This window comes from Nansenia antarctica, assembly GCF_963989245.1.
Source record: "Nansenia antarctica genome assembly, chromosome: 5".
NCBI lineage: Eukaryota > Metazoa > Chordata > Actinopteri > Argentiniformes > Microstomatidae > Nansenia > Nansenia antarctica.
Window position 1 is genome coordinate 76,417,485 of NC_137690.1, and position 15,000 is coordinate 76,432,484.

At 49.5% G+C, this 15,000-nt stretch overlaps 1 protein-coding gene across 1 annotated transcript in view; it reads left to right on the forward strand.

Moving 5' to 3' along the window:
- akap9 (A kinase (PRKA) anchor protein 9) overlaps positions 1–15,000 on the forward strand; it is a 123,861-nt gene that overhangs the window by 45,754 nt on the left and 63,107 nt on the right. Inside the window, exons 17-19 of the mRNA XM_080531994.1 lie at positions 410–646; positions 6,410–6,486; positions 7,063–7,205. Coding sequence (XP_080388120.1) covers positions 410–646; positions 6,410–6,486; positions 7,063–7,205 — 457 coding nt within the window. The remainder of the gene's footprint in view (positions 1–409; positions 647–6,409; positions 6,487–7,062; positions 7,206–15,000) is intronic.

The following is a 15,000-nucleotide window of genomic DNA, read 5'->3' on the forward strand; positions in this document are numbered from 1 at the left end:
TCCGTCTCTCTCCATTTCTCTCTCTTTCTTTCTCTCTCTGTCTCTCTCTGTCTCTGTCTCTCTTTCTCTCTGTCTCTCTCTCTCTTCATCTAGTTCAGATGTAACATCTGTTCTCAGGTCATAGTTCAGATGTAACATCTGTTCCCAGGTCAGTTCAGATGTAACATCTGTTCTCAGGTCAGTTCAGATGTAACATCTGTTCCCAGGTCAGTTCAGATGTAACATCTGTTCTCAGGTCAGTTCAGATGTAACATCTGTTCTCAGGTCAGTTCAGATGTAACATCTGTTCTCAGGTCAGTTCAGATGTAACATCTGTTCTCAGGTCAGTTCAGATGTAACATCTGTTCTCAGGTCAGTTCAGATGTAACATCTGTTCTCAGGTCAGTTCAGATGTAACATCTGTTCCCAGGTCATAGTTCAGATGTCGGTGGAGTTCGCCCAGCAGAGTGAGCTCGCCCGCATCTCCAAGCAGACCAGAGAGACGACCTCCTCCTCCATGCAGACCACGCGCTGGGGGGAGGAGGAGGAGAGGAGGGAGGAGGAGGAGGAGGAGAGGGAGGAAGAGGAGTCGTCCTCGCCCACCACAGAGGAAGAGAGGGAGAGGGGGAGGCTGGAGAGGGAGCTGGAGGAGCTGAGGGCTGAGCAGGTTGGTGAACATGTCCATGTCCATGTTTGGCATCTAGCAGGCATCTTATTCCAAAGCGACTTACAACAGATACATTTGACTAAGCAAGTGAATCATCAATCCACCAGTCGTAGCAGGAAGAGTAATCTAGCTCAGGCCCGGGGCCACTGGCAGTCTCAGTGATGGAAGGAAAAATCTTCTTCTAAACCTAGACTTTATTTTTATTTTTATATATAGACACTGGAGAAACAGAGAAACAGTACAAGGGGGGCAATAGAAGTCTTAGGGGCCACAGTAAAGGGGAAGAGCGGGCAGTAGATGTCTCAGGAGACGCAGTGCTGGGGGGTAGTAGGTGTCTCAGGAGGAGCAGTTAACGGTGTAGCCTGAAGTGATGGAGGTCTTCAGGAGGGACAGTTAAGGTGTAGCCTGAAGAGATGGAGGTCTTTAGGAGGGACAGTTAAGGTGTAACCTGAAGAGATGGAGGTCTTCAGGAGGGACAGTTAAGGTGTAGCCTGAAGAGATGGAGGTCTTCAGGAGGGACAGTTAAGGTGTAGCCTGAAGAGATGGAGGTCTTCAGGAGGGACAGTTAAGGTGTAGCCTGAAGAGATGGAGGTCTTCAGGAGGGACAGTTAAGGTGTAGCCTGAAGAGATGCAGGTCTTCAGGAGGGACAGTTAAGGTGTAGCCTGAAGAGATGGAGGTCTTCAGGAGGGACAGTTAAGGTGTAGCCTGAAGAGATGGAGGTCTTCAGGAGGGACAGTTAAGGTGTAGCCTGAAGAGATGGAGGTATTCAGGAGGGACAGTTAAGGTGTAGCCTGAAGAGATGGAGGTCTTCAGGAGGGACAGTTAAGGTGTAGCCTGAAGAGATGGAGGTCTTCAGGAGGGACAGTTAAGGTGTAGCCTGAAGAGATGGAGGTCTTCAGGAGGGACAGTTAAGGTGTAGCCTGAAGAGATGGAGGTCTTCAGGAGGGACAGTTAAAGTGTAGCCTGAAGAGATGGAGGTCTTCAGGAGGGACAGTTAAGGTGTAGCCTGAAGAGATGGAGGTCTTCAGGAGGGACAGTTAAGGTGTAGCCTGAAGAGATGGAGGTCTTCAGGAGGGACAGTTAAGGTGTAGCCTGAAGAGATGGAGGTCTTCAGGAGGGACAGTTAAGGTGTAGCCTGAAGAGATGGAGGTCTTCAGGAGGGACAGTTAAGGTGTAGCCTGAAGAGATGGAGGTCTTTACGAGGGACAGTTAAGGTGTAGCCTGAAGAGATGGAGGTCTTTAGGAGGGACAGTTAAGGTGTAGCCTGAAGAGATGGAGGTCTTTAGGAGGGACAGTTAAGGTGTAGCCTGAAGAGATGGAGGTCTTTAGGAGGGACAGTTAAGGTGTAGCCTGAAGAGATGGAGGTCTTCAGGAGGGACAGTTAAGGTGTAGCCTGAAGAGATGGAGGTCTTCAGGAGGGACAGTTAAGGTGTAGCCTGAAGAGATGGAGGTCTTTAGGAGGGACAGTTAAGGTGTAGCCTGAAGAGATGGAGGTCTTCAGGAGGGACAGATAAGGTGTAGCCTGAAGAGATGGAGGTCTTCAGGAGGGACAGTTAAGGTGTAGCCTGAAGAGATGGAGGTCTTCAGTCTCCGGTGGAAGATGGGTAGTGACTCTGCAGTTCTGACAGCCGTGGGAAGCTCCTCCTCCCAGGGTAGTGAAGCCCCTCCCCCCAGGGTAGTGAAGCTCCTCCCCCCAGGGTAGTGAAGCCCCTCCCCCCAGGGTAGTGAAGCCCCTCCCCCCAGGGTAGTGAAGCCCCTCCCCCCAGGGTAGTGAAGCTCCTCCCCCCAGGGTAGTGAAGCTCCTCCCCCCAGGGTAGTGAAGCTCCTCCCCCCAGGGTAGTGAAGCTCCTCCCCCCAGGGTAGTGAAGCTCCTCCCCCCAGGGTAGTGAAGCTCCTCCCCCCAGGGGAGCCAGGGTAGTGAAGCTCCTCCCCCCAGGGGAGCCAGGGTAGTGAAGCTCCTCCCCCCAGGGGAGCCAGGGTAGTGAAGCTCCTCCCCCCAGGGTAGTGAAGCTCCGCCCCCCAGGGGAGCCAGGGTAGTGAAGCTCCTCCCCCCAGGGTAGTGAAGCTCCTCCCCCCAGGGGAGCCAGGGTAGTGAAGCTCCTCCCCCCAGGGTAGTGAAGCTCCTCCCCCCAGGGGAGCCTGGGTAGTGAACGATGCTGCTCCGTCCTGCATCCACGTGTGTGAGCTCCAGAGGCTTGTCCTGAACCGCCAGGTCGTTGCCAACGGTTACCAGGTCGTTACTAGGTCGTTGCCAGGGTTACTAGGTCGTTGCCATGGTTCCCCCCCGAGGTTGTCTGAACAGCGCTGGATCACGTGACCAAAACATGACTCACGTTTATTCGTTATGTCAGAAGGTGCAGGAAATAGGAATTAGGTTAATAATAATAATAATAATAATAATAATAATAATAATAATAATTCATTGTATTTATATAGCGCTTTTCCGGGCCTCAAAGACGCTGACAATATGGGAAAAACAGAAAACAGAGAAACAACAATCAACAGATAACATGGAGGGGGGGTGGCAGGGTTAGGGGAGATGGTTAGGGGTAGGGGAGGTTGTATGCATGTCCAGGGGGGGGGAGGGGGGTGGCAGGGTTAGGGGAGATGGTTAGGGGTAGGGGAGGTTGTATATGTCCAGGGGGGGAGGGGGGTGGCAGGGTTAGGGGAGATGGTTAGGGGGTAGGGGAGGTTGTATGCGTGGGAGAACAGGTAGGTTTTGAGGTGGGATTTAAAAGTGGAGAGTGAGGGTGAGTCTCTGAGTGGCTGAGAGAGTTCCAGAGGCGGGGTGCAGCTCGTGAGAAGGCACGGTCTCCCAAGCCTTTGAGTTTCGAGGGTGGGACAGTGAGGGGAACAATGGATGAGGATCGGAGGGTACTTGTAGTCTGCAATGACAATTAAGAGTTGAATCTAATCTAATCTAATCTAATCTGATCTGATCTGATATGATCTGATCGCTCCAGGGGAGCAGGCTATGGCCGAGCCTGGAGCAGAACAGGACATGTCGTTGAACTCTGGTTGGATCTGATCTGACGTTGATGTGTTTGAGACTTGATTGTCTGGAAGTGAAAGTCAAACTCTTTGCGTGACTGAATCACGTGAACAACACACACCCAGGGCTGGAGAACACGGGAATACCAACTCTCTCTGTCGGTCTCTCTCTCTGTCTGTCTGTCTCTCTCTCTCTCTGTCTGTCTCTCTCTCTCTGTCTGTCTCTCTCTCTCTGTCTGTCTCTCTCTCTGTCTCTGTCTCTGTCTGTCTCTCTCTCTCTCTCTGTCTCTCTCTCTCTGTCTCTCTCTCTGTCTTTCTCTTTCTCTGTCTGTCTCTCTCTCTCTCTGTCTCTCTGTCTCTCTCTCTCTCTGTCTCTCTCCATCTCTCTGTGTGTCTCTCTCTCTCTCTGTCTCTCTCTCTAACTCTCTCTCTGTCTCTCTCTGTCTCTCTCTCTGTCTCTCTCTCTCTTTGTCTCTCTCTCTCTCTCTCTCTGTCTCTCTCTCTCTCTCTCTCTCTCTCTGTCTCTCACACACACACACACACACACACACACACACACACACACACACACACACACACACAGCCTCTCTCTCTGCCAGCCTTATCACAAGACATTAGCTGCATGATCAGGCTTTACTGTAATGATGACCTCATCTGTCAGGGTCGATGTTCTGATGGTGAGCATGTCAGGTTAGGGTTAGGGTGTTATGTAACAGTAAAGGGTTAGGGTTAGGGTGTTATGTAACAGTAAAGACCCCAGCATTAAGTCCCGTAACACTAGAACAGCCACGCCTATTTTACCAACTATAAGAGTCGCCTCAGGGGTCAAACGACCACTAGTTGGCCGTCTTGTAAGTTAGCCTGCCTGCTACACAGAAAAACTGCAAAATAGCTTCATACCAGTTTAGCCTGATGTGATTTTGTTAAAATGTAAGGATACTGCGGTGCTAGAACGCACATATCTAGGACAAGTCATGAAAGGAGGGTCCTGAAATTTCATAGAGTAAAATGTTTTACTCGCAGGGTCAAACGTCGGTTCTAGTGTTAACTTCAGAAGTGGCTGTTCACTTCCTCCTCCCATTCTTCCAGCTCAGAGATCAGAGTTGCGTTCAACATCAATGGTTCGTCTCTCTCTGAGAGCTGAGGCAGCTGCATAAAGGAGGGACTCATCATGTTCTTTTCTTGCTTGTTTACATGTCAGGTAGATGCAGTTGTAGGTGGTGGAGATGGTGTGATGTAACTTTGCCTGATGTAAAGACAGAGTGCAGTATGACCTGAAGGTCGTTGATATACAGAAGAAAGAGAAGGGACCCAAGATGCTGCCTTGTGGAACTCCCATATGTGACACGCTCTGATGCTTTGGTCCTCATGTCTGATCCGATGTGATGATCAGACTTTTCTTTCAAAACATGTGAACACATTTCCACATTGTAGAAAATCAACGACACATCGCTAGTCAACTAACACAGCTTGTTCTGTAAGCCTGCTAACAATGTAAAGTAGTGTTCTAGTTGAATGAATGAATGAATGAATGGACTTTATTATTTTTATTTTTATTATATTATTATATTATTTATTATATTTTATTATATTATTATTTTTTATTTTTATTATTTTTTTAGTTAACTAGGTAACAATGTAAAGAAGTGTTGTAGTTAACTAGGTAACAATGTAAAGTAGTGTTCTAGTTAACTAGGTAACAATGTAAAGCAGTGTTCTAGTTAACTAGGTAACAATGTAAAGTAGTGTTGTAGTTAACTAGGTAACAATGTAAAGTAGTGTTCTAGTTAACTAGGTAACAATGTAAAGTAGTGTTGTAGTTAACTAGGTAACAATGTAAAGTAGTGTTGTAGTTAACTAGGTAACAATGTAAAGTAGTGTTCTAGTTAACTAGGTAACAATGTAAAGTAGTGTTGTAGTTAACTAGGTAACAATGTAAAGTAGTGTTCTAGTTAACTAGGTAACAATGTAAAGTAGTGTTCTAGTTAACTAGGTAACAATGTAAAGTAGTGTTGTAGTTAACTAGGTAACAATGTAAAGTAGTGTTATAGTTAACTAGGTAACAATGTAAAGTAGTGTTGTAGTTAACTAGGTAACAATGTAAAGTAGTGTTGTAGTTAACTATATATGTGTATAACCACATGTAGTTAACTATATATATGTGTTGTGATTCTCAAGTTTCAAAGGAAAAGTCTGAACTTTGATTGGTTGCCGACATGCGGACTAAATGACTCAGACTGTGTCACGTGTGTCATTCAAATGTTAAACGTCATAATCAGTCTTTTACCAGAGGAGGTTTGTGTAGAGAGCAGAACAAGCTGAAGCATCACAGTGTTTCTGTCTGGACCGCAGTCCTCCTTCTCACCAGGAGGGGGCGCCGCTGCATACATCCATTCACTCAGGTGCACCTGTTGCCATAGCAGCACAAAGACACTAGTGTTTCCCTCTGTTGCGTGTGTGTGTGTGTGTGTGTGTGTGTGTGTGTGTGTGTGTGTGTGTGTGTGTGTGTGTGTGTCTCGCCTTATTTGAATTCTCTTTTATTAGTGCTCAGACTCTGTCAGGACACAGCAGGAAGTGTGTGTGTGTGTGTGTGTGTGTGTGTGTGTCAGTGTTTGGAAGTGTGTGTGTGTGTGTGTGTGTGTGTGTGTGTGTGTGTGTGTGTGTGTGTAGAGGCTATAATGACCGGTCTGCTGTCTGTTCTGTCTCTCCTGCCCGTCCGTCAGCTGCAGAAGAGAGGAGAGGAGGATGAGAGAGGAGAGGAGAAGAGAGGAGAGGAGGATGAGAGGTTCCCGGTAGGAAGACTTTCATCACCTGATGAAGGAGACGTTTCTGATGTCACTACTGAGAGGTACCATCTGTTATAGAGACGCCTTCTAACTCTAACTCTCCTCTCCTCCCTTTTCTCCTTCCCCTCCTCCTTCCTCTCCTTCCTCTCCTCCTTCCTCTCCTCCTCCTTCTAACCCTAACCCTCCTCTCCCCCTTCCTTCTTCTCCTTCTTCGTCTTCTTGTTCTTGTTCTTGTTCTCCTTCTCCTTCTTCTTCTTCTTCTCCTTCTCCTTCTCCTTCTTCTTCTTCTTCTTCTTCTTCTCCTTCTCCTTCTTCTTCTTCTCCTTCTCCTTCTTCTTCTCCTTCTTCTTCTTCGTCGTCTTCTTGTTCTTCTTCTCTTTCTCCTTATCTTTCTTCTTCTTCTTCTTCTTCTTCTTCTCCTTCTCCTTCTTCTTCTTCTTCTCCTTCTTCTTCTTCTTCTCCTTCTTCTTCTCCTTCTTCTTCTTCGTCGTCTTCTTGTTCTTCTTCTCTTTCTCCTTCTCTTTCTTCTTCTGATGTATTACATTAGTGTACTGACTCCTTCCTGTCTGACTCCTTCCTGTCTGACTCCTTCCTGTCTGACTGCTTCCTGTGTGACTGCTTCCTGTGTCCCTCCTCAGGGACGTCCTCCTCAGGGCCAATCAGAGCCTCCGCCAGGTCCTGTCTGACGTGCTGAAGACCACGGCGGCCGCGGAGGCGACCATCGGACGCCACGTCACCGTTCTGCTGGAGCAGCCTAACCCTAACCCCAGCCTGTCTGCAGGTCAGTAAGGGGTTAACCTGTCTGTCACTAAGGGGTTAACCTGTCTGTCACTAAGGGGTTAACCTGTCTGTCACTAAGGGGTTAACCTGTCTGTCACTAAGGGGTTCACCTGTCTGTCACTAAGGGGTTCACCTGTCTGTCACTAAGGGGTTAACCTGTCTGTCACTAAGGGGTTAACCTGTCTGTCACTAAGGGTTAACCTGTCTGTGGTCAAAGGGTTAATCTGTCTGTCGTTAAAGTTTAACACTAGAACAGCCGTGTCTATGTTACCTACTATAAGAGTTTAACACTAGAACAGCCGTGTCTATGTTACCTACTATAAGAGTTTAACACTAGAACAGCCGTGTCTATGTTACCTACTATAAGAGTTTAACACTAGAACAGCCGTGTCTATGTTACCTACTATAAGAGTTTAACACTAGAAAAGCCGTGTGTGTGTTACCTACTAGAAGAGTTTAACACTAGAACAGCCGTGTCTATGTTACCTACTATAAGAGTTTAACACTAGAACAGCCGTGTCTATGTTACCTACTATAAGAGTTTAACACTAGAACAGCCGTGTGTGTGTGTTACCTACTAGAAGAGTTTAACACTAGAACAGCCGTGTCTATGTTACCTACTATAAGAGTTTAACACTAGAACAGCCGTGTGTGTGTTACCTACTATAAGAGTTTAACACTAGAACAGCCGTGTCTATGTTACCTACTATAAGAGTTTAACACTAGAACAGCCGTGTCTATGTTACCTACTATAAGAGTTTAACACTAGAACAGCCGTGTGTGTGTTACCTACTATAAGAGTTTAACACTAGAACAGCCGTGTCTATGTTACCTACTAGAAGAGTTTAACACTAGACCAGCCGTGTCTATGTTACCTACTATAAGAGTTTAACACTAGAACAGCCGTGTCTATGTTACCTACTATAAGAGTTTAACACTAGAACAGCCGTGTCTATGTTACCTACTATAAAAGCCGCCTCGGGGGTCACATGACCATAGTCTTTACAATGGGAAACTGCTACTTACACACAACGACCACTAGTTGGCCGTCTTGTAAATTAGCCTGCCTCCTACACAGAAAAACTGCAAAATAACTTCATACCAGCTTATCCTGATGTGATTTAGAACATGTAAGGATGCTGGGTGGTAGAACGCACATATCTAGGACAAGTCATGAAAGGAGGGTCCTGAAATTTGATAGAGTGCAAAGATATTTAAAAAACAAACTTTATTTATCTAGCACCTTTCATACAAGAAATGCAGCTCAAAGTGCTTTACAACAGGAATAAGAACATGTGAATATAAAAACATATACATGCATACAATGAATATAAAAGCAGGGGAAAACACTAAAAAGAGAGACTGTGATTGTTTCCCATCTTCACACCAACTTAAATCCTTTGCCTATGAAAATATTTACTACCACTTGCCTAATGTTAAGACTGGGCTTTATTTTATTTCCACACCAACTTTAGGGTTAGGCAGGTTTAGGGTTAGTGTTAATGACCCCACCCATGGCTGTTCTAGTGTTAATGACCCCCCCCATGGCTGTTCTAGTGTTAATGACCCCACCCATGGCTGTTCTAGTGTTAATGACCCCACCCATGGCTGTTCTAGTGTTAATGACCCCACCCATGGCTGTTCTAGTGTTAATGACCCCACCCATGGCTGTTCTAGTGTTAATGACCCCCCCCATGGCTGTTTTAGTGTTAATGACCCCACCCATGGCTGTTCTAGTGTTAATGACCCCACCCATGGCTGTTCTAGTGTTAATGACCCCACCCACGGCTGTTCTAGTGTTAATGACCCCACCCATGGCTGTTCTAGTGTTAATGACCCCACCCATGGCTGTTCTAGTGTTAATGACCCCACCCATGGCTGTTCTAGTGTTAATGACCCCACCCACGGCTGTTCTAGTGTTAATGACCCCACCCATGGCTGTTCTAGTGTTAATGACCCCACCCACGGCTGTTCTAGTGTTAATGACCCCACCCATGGCTGTTCTAGTGTTAATGACCCCACCCACGGCTGTTCTAGTGTTAATGACCCCACCCACGGCTGTTCTAGTGTTAATGACCCCACCCACGGCTGTTCTAGTGTTAATGACCCCACCCATGGCTGTTCTGGTGTTAATGACCCCACCCACGGCTGTTCTAGTGTTAATGACCCCACCCACGGCTGTTCTAGTGTTAATGACCCCACCCACGGCTGTTCTAGTGTTAATGACCCCACCCACGGCTGTTCTAGTGTTAATGACCCCACCCACGGCTGTTTTGTGTTAATGACCCCACCCACGGCTGTTCTAGTGTTAATGACCCCACCCATGGCTGTTCTAGTGTTAATGACCCCACCCACGGCTGTTCTAGTGTTAATGACCCCACCCATGGCTGTTCTAGTGTTAATGACCCCACCCATGGCTGTTCTAGTGTTAATGACCCCACCCACGGCTGTTCTAGTGTTAATGACCCCACCCATGGCTGTTCTAGTGTTAATGCCCCCACCCATGGCTGTTCTAGTGTTAATGACCCCACCCACGGCTGTTCTAGTGTTAATGACCCCACCCATGGCTGTTCTAGTGTTAATGACCCCACCCACGGCTGTTCTAGGGCTCTTTGTTGACATCCTGCAGTGTAAAAAGAGGGTGAACAAACTGTCAACATCAACTAGTGTGCAGAAGGCGGCTTTATTCACAACACACACACCCACACACACACACACACACACACACATCAAAGTGTTGGTGAAGGTCGTCACCACATCAAACGCTGGGCGCTGACAAGAAGTTGGTGGCACTTAATGCTCTCAAAGTCAACAAATATGACGAGAACAATCAAATAGACGAAAAGATCCTCAGTATTCTGGCCTTCCTCTCAGGACTCCCTCAGATAGACTCCCTCAGATAGACTCCCTGGCGGGGTGTGCCAGGGGGAAGGGAGGAGTGACAGAGAGAGAGAGATAAAGGTAAAGATAGAACGAGGGCGTAGTGATCTGTCAGGTGTGTTTAATGAGAGACATCAGACCAGTGCTGCCAGTCTGAACCAGTCTGGGTGGGGCCTCCTCTACTCTCTTCTACTCCTCTCCTCTCCTCTCTCCTTTCCTCTCTCCCCTCCCCTCCCCTCTACTCCTCCCCTCCCCTCCCCTCCCCTCCCCTCCCCTCCTCTCCCCTCCCCTCCCCTCCCCTCCTCTCCCCTCTACTCCTCCCCTCTCCCCTCCTCTCCCCTCCCCTCCCCTCCCCTCCCCTCAGACAGTAAGAGGATTACTGTTGTTCCCGGGGGTAAAGCAGTGGAATGTTTAAAGCCCTGGGCGCGTTCCCACGGAAACCATCTGGGCTGCTAGGATGAAGATAGGAGGAAGAGCAGCTGTCACTCAGAGCAAGGCAGGGTCAGAGTTAGGCAGGGTTAGGCAGGGTTAGGGTTAGGCAGGGTCAGAGTTAGGCAGGGTCAGGTAGGGTTAGAGTTAGGCAGGGTTAGGGTTAGGCAGGGTTAGAGCTCGGCAGGGTCAGGGCTAGGCAGGGTTAGAGCTAGGCAGGGTTAGGCAGGGTTAGAGCTAGGCAGGGTCAGGGCTAGGCTAGAGTTAGGGTTAGGCAGGGTTAGGGTTAGGCAAGGTTAGGCAGGGTTAGGCAGGGTTAGAGTTAGGCAGGGTTAGACAGGGTTAGGGCTAGGCAGGGTTAGAGTTAGGCAGGGTTAGGCAGGGTTAGGGTTAGGCAGGGTTAGAGTTAGGCAGGGTTAGGGTTAGGCAGCGTTAGAGCTAGGCAGGGTCAGGGCTAGGCTAGAGTTAGGGTTAGGCAAGGTTAGGCAGGGTTAGGGTTAGGCAGGGTTAGGGTTAGGCAGGGTTAGAGCTAGGCAGGGTCAGGGCTAGAGTCAGGGTCAGGGCTAGGCTAGAGTTAGGGTTAGGCAGGGTTAGGGCTAGAGTCAGGGTCAGGGTTAGGCAGGTTTAGGGTTAGGCAGGAAATCGCTGTGCAATTTTAGAACCAATAGATTGCTATTAGCAGCTAGACGGATAGTTTTGACAATGGAAAGCAGTGCCGATACAGCTGTTCAATGCTGTTAGCGCAGCTGGACTAACGTTATCTATGCTGGTTATCATGTAAACGTACCATGGTGGCATAGCAGGGTGGTACATCCCCAGGTGTGTCTCCAGGCTGTGTGGCCGCGGGGTTTCTCTCCTGTTACTGTGCCTTGTGTTCTCTTTGGCATTGAAAGTGTCTCCATGTATCGGTTCTGTTTTTTCCCAACTGGTGTTGAGGGCATCGTATTAATTACTTGTTTACATGGTGCTCTTGCTAGCAGGTGAGGTGTGTACTGTGTTTATCACCTGTGGGGAGGGAGGGAGGGAGGGAGGGAGGGGGGGGGAGGCCCCGGGCAACATTCAACCAATCACAAGGATGGCTTTGCTGAGATTTTGCCAGATACCGGTAGATGCATGATGGGAAAAAAGATGAATGGAAAAATGGTCATTTGAGGCGTATGCTTCATCATAGAGATGTCAGCGAGACACGCAGAGACACGTGTTGTTACATGAAGATCAGAGGGGGGGGAAAGACAGGAATAGTTGTGTATCATCTGCGTAGCTGTGGTAGGAGAACCCCTGTGAGGAGATTACCGAGCCAAGATATTTGGTATAGAGGGAGAACAGTAAGGGCCCTAGGACAGAGCCCTGGGGGACCCCAGTGGTATAGAGGGAGAACAGTAAGGGCCCTAGGACAGAGCCCTGAGGGACCCCAGTGGTATAGAGGGAGAACAGTAATGGCCCTAGGACAGAGCCCTGGGGGACCCCAGTGGTATAGGGGGAGAACAGTAGGGGCCCTAGGACAGAGCCCTGAGGGACCCCAGTGGTATAGAGGGAGAACAGTAGGGGCCCTAGGACAGAGCCCTGAGGGACCCCAGTGGTATAGAGGGAGAACAGTAAGGGCCCTAGGACAGAGCCCTGGTGGACCCCAGTGGTATAGAGGGAGAACAGTAAGGGCCCTAGGACAGAGCCCTGGGGGACCCCAGTGGTATAGAGGGAGAACAGTAAGGGCCCTAGGACAGAGCCCTGAGGGACCCCAGTGGTGAGGGTTCATGGAGAAGACAATGATCCTTTCCAAGTCACCTGGTAGGAGCGACCCGCCAGGTAGGAAGCAAGCCAGGAGTGAGCAGAGCCAGAGTCAGTTCTGAGAGGATGGAGAGAAGGATCTGGTGGTTGACTGTGTCGAAGGCAGCCTTGAAGCCGGATTGGTGGGGTTCCAGGAGTTTGTTCAGACGGAGATAGTCAGTCAGTCAGTTGCTTAGATGCAGCACGTTCAAGGGTTTTGGAAGGGAAGGAGAGAAGGGATACCGGTCTGTAGTTGTGGACAGATGATGGGTCAAGGGTGGGTTTCTTGAGGAGAGGCTTGACTCTGGCTATCTTGAAGCCAGCCGGGACAGATCCTGTGGATAGGGAGGAGTTGATTACGGTGGTAGGGTAAGGAAGGATGTCGGAGGAAATGGATTGGAGAAGAGGGGAGGGGAGGGGATGGGATCGAGAGGGCAGGTGGTTGCCCGCTTAGACGTGATTAGTGTCAAGAATCTCATCAGAGGAGAGAGGGGAGAAAGATGATAAGCCAGAGACCGAGTGTAGTGCAGAGGGTCTGGAAGGGCTGGTAGCAGTGTTGGTGGGAGGAGGAGAGAAGGTGCTGCTGATGTTGTCAACCTTTTTTATCGAAGTAGGTGACAAAATCATCGGCAGACAGGGAGGAAGGAGGAGGGGGAGGAGGAGGGTTGAGGAGAATGTGGAGAAAGTGGAGAACAGTTTTCTAGGATTAGAGGCAGAAGATTGTATTTTGGAATGATAGTAGGATGCTTTAGCAGCTGATGCAGAGGAGGCGTAGTTGGAGAGGAGAGAGTGATAGAGGTTAAGGTCATCAGAGAGGCCAGTTTTTCTCCATCTCCTCTCAGAGCAACTCTGTCTCTCACACACACACACACACACACACAAACACACACACACACACACAAACAAACAATCCTTGATCTGTGCTTTCTGCCTCTAGAGAGAGTCAGAGAGAATAGAGAGGCGTTGTGGAGGTCAATAGAGGGGTATGTGTGTGTGTGTGTGTGTGTGTGTGTGTGTGTGTGTGTGTGTGTGTGTGTGTGTGTGTGTGGGAGGGAGGCAGGCACCACCAATCAGACTGTAGAACCACTTCATGGTACCAGGGGAGGCTGGGGGAGGTAGAAATCGGAGGACGGGCTCATTGTAATGTACACAATATGGACAAAAGCATGTGGACACAGTTGTGGTCTGGGTTAGGGTTAGGGTGTTCATGGTCTGGGCTCGGCCGCTTAGTTCCAGTGAAGAGACATCTTAATGCTGCAGCTACAATGAGACTCTAGAGCAGCGGTTCCCAACCTTTTAGGACTCACGGCCCACTTTACAGATATGTCCAGTATTCGCGGCCCATGAAACGCGCACGAGCGCTCAAAACAATGACGTAATTTGACCAAAAGCTAGAGGGAGCGTGGCAAAAAATTTAAAAATAAATAGCGGTTAAACCATTAAAGCCGAGCGGCGATGTTTTATATAGCAGGTGATCAAATACCAAGATCGTAAATGTTGTATGTGTTCAATATTTACGACCAAACATCCTTATGTGTGTGGGCAACTCCCGACTCCCGACTAGGGTTGCCAGATGGGCTCGGGTTTTTTTGGTGGAATTAGCGGTTTTAGACTGTGGTTAGGGTGGAAAATGTCGATCCCATCTGGCAACCCTGTTCGCGAGTCCGGGATGGAATGTAGCCAATCAAGAAGCGAGCTGACTTCTTCTTTTCGGATGGAAATATCGGCGCACACCACACACAATACGATCAAGGCTGTTCAATCCAAGATTTTGTATCTTTTTCAAATTAAAACGTTTTTGTAACAAAAAAACTTCAATATTATTATTTTTTTGCCCATGATTTGGCGGCCCACTTGCAGTACTCTCGCGGCCCACAGGTTGGGAACCGCTGCTCTAGAGAAATGGACGCTTCCAACTTTGTGGCAACAATTTGGGGAAGGCCCTTTCCAGTTTCAGCATAACTTTCGGGTGTCCCAATACTTTTGTCCATCCCCCAGCCTCCCCTGGTGTTCTACCTCCCCCAGCCTCCCCTGGTGTTCTACCTCCCCCAGCCTCCCCTGGTGTTCTACCTCCCCCAGCCTCCCCTGGTGTTCTACCTCCCCCAGCCTCCTCTGGTGTTCTACCTCCCCCCCAGCCTCCTCTGGTGTTCTACCTCCCCCAGCCTCCCCTGGTGTTCTACCTCCCCCAGCCTCCCCTGGTGTTCTACCTCCCCCAGCCTCCCCTGGTGTTCTACCTCCCCCAGCCTCCTCTGGTATTCTACCTCCACCAGCCTCCCCTGGTGTTCTACCTCCCCCAGCCTCCCCTGGTGTTCTACCTCCCCCAGCCTCCCCTGGTGTTCTACCTCCCCCAGCCTCCCCTGATGTTCTACCTCCCCCAGCCTCCCCTGGCTTTCTACCTCCGCCAGCCTCCCCTGGTGTTCTACCTCCCCCAGCCTCCCCTGGTGTTCTACCTCCCCCAGCCTCCCCTGGTGTTCTACCTCCCCCAGCCTCCCCTGGTGTTCTACCTCCCCCAGCCTCCCCTGGTGTTCTACCTCCCCCAGCCTCCCCTGGCTTTCTACCTCCGCCAGCCTCCCCTGGTGTTCTACCTCCCCCAGCCTCCCCTGGTGTTCTACCTCCCCCAGCCTCCCCTGGTGTTCTACCTCCCCCAGCCTCCCCTGGTGTTCTACCTCCCCCAGCCTCCCCTGGTGTTCTACCTCCCCCAGCCTCCCCTGGTGTTCTACCTC